This window comes from Miscanthus floridulus, chromosome 11 (assembly GCF_019320115.1).
Source record: "Miscanthus floridulus cultivar M001 chromosome 11, ASM1932011v1, whole genome shotgun sequence".
Classification (NCBI taxonomy): Eukaryota; Viridiplantae; Streptophyta; class Magnoliopsida; order Poales; family Poaceae; genus Miscanthus; species Miscanthus floridulus.
Window position 1 is genome coordinate 87,553,274 of NC_089590.1, and position 7,353 is coordinate 87,560,626.

Sequence of the window (7,353 nt, forward strand, 5' to 3'; positions counted from 1 at the left end):
GATTTATACGTTGTAAAAATTAAAAAGATATTCAGACTAAACATGACTCTTGGGGCAGAAATCAACCTTAACCTATGCACAAGAATGTGAGAAAACAGATGTTCCTAAACCAGAAATCAGTTACCTGATTCTGTCCAGTGGGCTCCAAATTTTGTCGACATGGCCTAAACCAATTTGATGGTAGTTATTGAATGTAGTAAAATAAAGGGACATTGTATATGAGTTAAACACAACAGCACATACTAGAAATGCAAAATCAGCCACTTCTGCTGAATATATTCCAATGACAGCAATAGATACACAAATATATGTAATTTGTAAAATTACAAACATATTCAGACTAAAACAAGATTGTTAGAAATGAAATCAACCTTAGTCAATGCACAAGAATGTGAGAAAACAGACACTCTACTCAAGACATCTATACCTGATCCTGTCCAAAGGTCTCCCCATATTTGGTCAAGTGTGCGAGTCTCCATCACTTGAAGCTTCACGTGGACATGCAAGGCATGAGTAAACCTGCTAGACATTGAACAGCCAACAGAGTTTCCACCAGCAAGTACCATATATATAAGGGGTCAATGCATCAAAATCATAATCACAAAGAACAGCCGTACGTATATCAGACATGGCAAGTGCTTTCTGTTGTTCCCAAATAGATGGACCAATACATCAAAACGGTGATCACAAAGAACAACCGCACATATTATCAACATAGAGAATGTATTGTCATGTTGTCAAAAATAGGATGACAAATGCAGCACCGGTAAAAAATATCGCTCCAACACCATTCAGATAGATAGCTGGAGAGGAATTAGAGAATACAGCTAAATTCCTGTGCTCACATTGACATCAATGGACAAGATCAACCAGCGTCTTCCTCCGGGGAAACCTCTGCGGAAGCCGAAGTGACATAGAATCCTCAATCTGAATCGGCAGATGCGTGGCCACGAACACGATGCCACCCTTCTTCCGGTGCTCAGCGATGATGTATTCGAGCAGCCTGGTACCCTCTGCATCCAGCGCGACGGAGGGCTCGTCAAGCAGCCAGATGGGTCGGTCGATGGCGAGCAGCCTGGCGAGCTGCAGCCGCTTCCTCTGCCCCATGGAGAGCATCCTGGCCTTCTCGTTCATGAGCCTGCCGAGGCCCATGAGCTCGATGGCCGGGCCCGACCTGCTACCGTCCTTCCCCTCGAGGAGCTCGAACCACTGGACGTTCTCGAGCACCGTGAGCTTCTCCTTGACGGCGTCCTTGAGCGACATCCAGTTGAGCTGCAGCTTGTACTGCTGGAAGACGCCCGGGGAGGTGATGTCGTGGCCGTTCCAGAGGATCTCCCCCGCCGAGGGGCGCGAGAAGCCCGCCAGCATGCGGAGGAGAGTGGTCTTGCCGGAGCCGTTGGCGCCGGTCAGGACGAGGGCCGTGCCGTCGTGGACGCTGAGGTTGATGTCGCGGAGCACCGTCTGCGCGTTCCGCATGCACGAGACGTTGTTGAGCAGCAGCCGCGGCGGCGGGGGCCGAAGCGGCGGCATGTTGCCGGGTGGTGGTGGCTCGGGGGCCGCTGAGCTGGATGGAGACGGACGGGTGGGCGCAGCGAGGTCGTTGAGTGGGCCCGTGGGTGGATGTGGCGGACTGGCGGCGATGGCCGATGGCTAGGGAAGTGCGGCGGCGGGCAGGTCCGGCGCCCGCGCCGGACAGGCCGAAGAGGGGGAGTAGGGCGGGTGTTGGGCCGTGTGGACTTCCGAGGTATTGGTTGGGCTCAAGAGGATGCAAGGAAGTTGGGCCTGGGCCGAGAGGGAAGAGAAGGTAGTTGGACCTAGTGGGAAATTCATTGGGAAAAAAAATCATGTTTTGCTCTACAAGGATCTCCAAAAACTACTTTAAAATTACATGGTATAACAAAATGAATAGGAAGATATTTTTTTAATTTATACAAGAGATTACAATGGTTATCTTTCTAAAAATTAAAAACCAGACAGAAGGGGAGGAAAACCGTGAGTTTTCGAAGGCAAACCAAAAGAGGAACCCATGCGCATATTTATGAGCTGAGGAGAAGTTTACCAAGTAGTACTTATCTTCAAAAAAATTCAAATTCAAAACTTTTAAACGGGGAATTTTTATTTTTGGCAAAAAATAAATTAGGGAATTATTTTAGAAAGCTTTTGGAGATGCTCTAAATTATGGCCATGGTTTAGGATTCCTTTTGGGACTTCAACACTAGACAAACTACCTCTATTAACTCTCAAAACTATTTAAGTCACCTTCCTACTCTGGATAGAAGTGGTTTTATTATTCTTAACTAAAATTCACTAGACACTTAATAATGTTTATAAACCACAAATTATCTTTACGCTAATAAAAGTTTTGAGAAAAAAATTTATTTAGAGATAGATCAAAACATGAGAAACTGAAATAAAATATTTATGAATAATTAAAATACTAGAAACTTTTAGAAAGTAGATTTAGCTTTAAGAAAATGAGAAAAATATCCTTAAAATATGGAAGATTTCCAAAATGTTCCAACCATTGTCTAAACGCCATTAAAAACTTTCCACAACAAAAAGGCAAATGCATTCTGTTGGGGCGAGATCCTCGAAATACCGACTCCCACCAACCTAAGGGTAATCTTCAAGTTGGTCGAAGGTACATGACTTGTTCAGTTTTGCAAGAAACTAGGCGTTGCCACCAAGGAAGCGGACGTTGGTGCGACAGAGGTGGGACTAGAAGTGTGGTAAGCGCAGAGGTACTCAGGTACCCTCTAAGCAACCCGAGGGTAGCGGATGTTGGATTAGAAGCTTGCTAGGCAAGAAGGTACACTTGAAACCATCCGAACGTGGTTGGCACCGGTGTGGCAAAAGGTGGATCAGAAGCGCAGGGCACGTAGAGGAGATAATTGTGGCCACGAGAGAAGACGACCGTAGGAAATGTGGCAGGTAGACCCATTCTGCCCGTGTGAGGAAAATCTCCAGAATACCCATGAATATATTAGAAATGTGGCAGGTAGACCGGGGACAATTAGTAATTGTATTTCTACCCCTATGGTACTTTCTTATAAATATAAATACCCCCAACAGGGACTTTACATGATAGGCTGTAGTAATTTTAGGCCAAACATTTTTAATACCACGTAATACATTCAATTTGATGCTATTGTAGTTTCATCCTTTTGCTTTCGTTTGTGTTTCAGCTTCTTTAGTGTTTATGAAAGGATCTAAACAATGCCTAGAGGGGGTGAATAGGCGTATCTAAATTTTTTTTTGCATAAACTCAAAGTTAAATATTAGTGACAGTCGGAAGTTCTAACTATTTGGGCCAGAACTTTCGGTAACCGGAAGTTCCAACGCAAACAGCTAGGAGTTCCGACACCTACGTGAAATTCACTACAAGTGCTAAAATGAACTTTGAGTGAAAGATATCTTACAACCCCACTCCCTAGTGGTAAGGTGAAGTGTTGGGTTTGTTCCTTTGACGCCGAAAGGTCACCACTCCATAGATCGAGTCCAAACCCTAAGAGGAGAGTTGGAGATGAAGACAAACCAACAAGAACAAATATGATAGAACAAATCACAACAACAACAACAACAAGCACGTGAGACACAAGGATTTATCTCGAGGTTCGACAACCCCACAAAGGAGCTCCTACGTCCTTGTTGTTGAGGTGACCACCAAGGTCAGAGTCTCTTCCACCTCCTTGCCTCTCTCAAAGCAACTACAAAGGTTACTTGAGCTTTTCACTAAGAAATCAAGGGTAATACAAACTTTCTAAGGCTCTTCCACAAGATGGAAGCTCTTGGGCGACGCCTAACCGGTTAGGGTTCCAAGAACCCAAGAGTAATAGACGCAAATCCAATCGGCTTGATGAAGAAATCAAGTGCTCAAGCTTGCCAAAGTGATTCTCTCACTCAATCCACTCTCCTTTCACTAAAAACCCTATAGGAATCAAAGATTGGAGCAAACGGGAGAGGAGAGGGGTGTCTTGAATGCTTGGGAGCTATTTTGGACAAAGGCTGGTGAATAATTAATGAGTGGTTCACAATTAGAAGAGAGGAGAGAGCTATTTATACTCATAGTGAAATCCAACCGTTTAGATCTGGGTCAGAAGTTCTGACACAGATCGCCGAAACTTCTGGCCTTCTGTAAAACACTGTTCAAGGCACAGTCAAAAGGTGGTCAGCACAGCTGGAGCCAGAACTTCCGACTCACGTCAGAACTCCCGACCTAGAGCTGAGCCATGGGGCTAAGTCCTAAAGTGCCGGGACTTCCGGTGTGAGCCGGAACTTCCGGCACCTAAAACTCCCGACTCCCGTCGGGACTTTCGATGGGCGAGCGAGCGCAGGCGGGTTGACGGCTAAGTCCTCAAGTGCCGGCACTTCCAACACCAAATACCAAAACTTACGACGGCTGGAACTCCCGACATACCAAAAGTCCAAGAACTATATCTAAGTGTTCATGAGGTGATTTTGTGTCTCTCTTTTGATTTTATTTTTATGCTTGAGCACTCTATCTTCCTTAAACCACCTAAACTTGCATCCCTCTATAGTACGGCATACCTAAACCCAAAATAAAATAAAAAATGCTTGAAGCGTGCTTTGGGTTTGTTCGCCCACATAGGGGGCAAATGCACTTTCAATCTCTCCCTTTTTGGTAATTGATGACAACCAACTTAGCCTTTTATAAAAATGTAAGAATTTAAAGATTTTGAACCCCAAAATTTATAGAGCGCTCCCCCTTAATATATGCATTGAATTTGAATTTCAATGATGATCATCAAAACATCACTTGCATATATTAAGATAGAAACTCCCCCTAAATTTTGCAATCCGCGGGGTGCAACAAGTGTATGTGAACAAGTGAATATCCGTGAAAAAGGGAGATGCAATATGACATGTTATACACCAAGTAAAAGAAAATATGATGGCCAAGATCTCAAAGTAACAACTTGAAACAACACATGGCCATCCAAAATAACATCCACCATTCACATGTAGAGACAAATAGATATGTACATAAACATTGCTTGTCCTATAATCATCTATCACACAAATATAGTTGTCCATCACATAGTGCCACCACATGACATAGTTTATACATGCTAAAAGTTTTAAAGTCTCACAAGCTCTAAGCGACCAACTCTAAGTGACCAACTAACTTATTACAATAAGATCAAAGCCTAACACTCCTCCTTTGTCAACAAGTGCCAAAAGGGGTAGGCTGCATGAAAGAAACGACTACTCATCATAGTCCTCATCATCGTTGTGGTCACGACCACCATCATCATCATCGTCATTGTCATCATCATCATCTTCCTCTTGGTACTCCTCTTCATCAACATCCATTTGCGACTTGCCATGGGGACGAGGCTGATCAGACGACTCTCCATAGTATTCCTTGCAAGCCTCATCATAAAGCTCGAAAGGATCATGAAGTGGCTCCAAGGCCCGAGGTAGAGTGGAGGGAATGTCAAGCTTCTACTCAATACGATGCATCCTCACTAGCATCTCTTGCTCATGCTCAGCAGTAGCACAACAAGCTTCAAACATATACTTCATGAAGAACTGGAACTTATTGGGGGGCTTACCACTGGAGGATGAGGAGGACTAAGGCTTCTCACTATGAGCATGGCGAGAGCACAAAGCACGTGGTGGAGAAGCTCATGAGGAGGAGCCCAAGACACCTTTGCCCTTAGCGAGGTTCGCTAATTCCCGCTTTGCCTGAAATGACATCTTGTTGGACAGCTTGAGGACTTTGTGAGGGACATCGGAAGAGAAGTGAATGTGGGACACATGCTCAATGATATGCATGATGAATGGATCATAGGGGTAGTGCTTTACCACATCCTCACTAGCGACAAAGATCTTATCCCAAATATAACGGCTGATGGAGAACTTGGTGAACTCATCTCCAAAGCAATCAAGGATAACCTATGAATCCTCACAGCGATTGGTAGAGTCACCTATCTTGGGGTACAAGATCTGTTGGAGGATGTTGTTTAGCACATAGTAGTGGGGCTTCAACCAAACGATCTTCCCATCAGCACGATGACCATCCAAATACATTTACTAATACTCATCCATGATAAGAGCAAAAATGTCAGTAATGGCAGTGGATAGTGCGATCCCTATGGTCCAATCCAAGAAGGCAAGAGAAGGTAATGAAATCAACCTTATAGTGCTTGCCTTCAGTGGTCCAATGAATGAAATGAGTCTTCTCCCGGGTGTCCAAGTGATAGGAGGCATAGAACTGATAGATAATCTCATTGTTCCACGGCTTGTGGAACTCCATCAATGGCTGCAACCCCATCCTTCTCAAGTCATGGAGTAGCTGGTACTTCTAGGGGTCAGAAGTTCTAGCCCAGGAGTCAGAACTTCCGGCGACCGAGAGTTCCGACTATAGCCGGGACTTCTAGCATACTTTGGTAGCCAATCCATACATGTGGCTCCAAATCCAAGCAAACATTCACACAACAAAGGTAGAGGAGGAGAGAGGAAAGAAGAGAAGAAGCAAGTTGCAAGGTATATTAGAGGTTAAGGTTAGCCATGGAGGTTGTACCTTGGGAAGGAGAGGAAGAATAGGAGAAACACCAAATCCGCAGCACCAACAAGGAAATCCATGATAGGAGGCACCTCTTGTAATGAGTGGATGGCCTCTCCACCACTAGGGGTGACAACTAGCATAGGGAGGCAGAGAAGATGGTGGTGTCGAGTGGAGGCAGCGGCGTTGGGAGTCCCGAGCAGAGCCCCGATGATGAGGACAAAGCCGGAGCTCCTAAGGCACGTGCATGATGGCGGTGGCAAGCGACGCGGGGGGCACGGTGGTGGCGGCGCACGGGCGGAGTGGAGGCACGCGTAGGGCGATGACGTAGGGGTGGGTGCGAGGCAGTGACACGTGGGTGGAGTGCGGGTAAATAATGAACCCTAGGTCAAACGAGTGTTGTTAAAAAACCGTCTACATCGATCAGCGTCAGAAGTTCTAACCTGAGCTGGGACTTCCGGCAGTCGGGAGTTCTGACCCTGGAACCAGGACTTTCGGCTGTCGAAACTTCCAACCTGAGCCAAGACTTCCAACATAGGAAATTTCATAAACTTCCTACCTTGAGCTCACCATGTCATATGGGGCAAAAATACGATGGACACATCATTTTCGCATGTGACTAGGTTTCAAACATTCTAGAGGAGGAGAGAGGGAAGAATAGAAGAAGCAAATCACAAGGTACATTGGAGGTTAGGGTTAGCCATGGAGGTTGTACCTTGGGAAGGAGAGGAAGAATAGGAGAAACATCAAATCCACAGCACCAATAAGGAAATCCATGACAGGAAGCACCTCTTGCAACAAGTGGACGACCTCTCGACTACCAG

At 45.4% G+C, this 7,353-nt stretch overlaps 1 protein-coding gene across 2 annotated transcripts; it reads right to left on the reverse strand.

The window, feature by feature from the left end:
• Positions 1 to 384: 384 nt before the first annotated feature.
• LOC136493962 (ABC transporter I family member 1-like) lies at positions 385 to 1,709 on the reverse strand. 2 transcript variants are annotated; one of them, XM_066490087.1, is made up of 2 exons: positions 846 to 1,709; positions 385 to 519 (listed from the first exon to the last, which is right to left on the reverse strand). In XM_066490087.1, the coding sequence occupies exon 1, from the start codon at positions 1,528 to 1,530 to the stop codon at positions 853 to 855; it is 678 nt and encodes a 225-aa protein (XP_066346184.1). In that variant the 5' UTR covers positions 1,531 to 1,709; the 3' UTR covers positions 385 to 519; positions 846 to 852. The 2 variants fall into 2 exon arrangements, with proteins under 2 accessions (XP_066346184.1, XP_066346185.1); XM_066490088.1 differs by having other exon boundaries at positions 499 to 522.
• Positions 1,710 to 7,353: the final 5,644 nt, after the last annotated feature.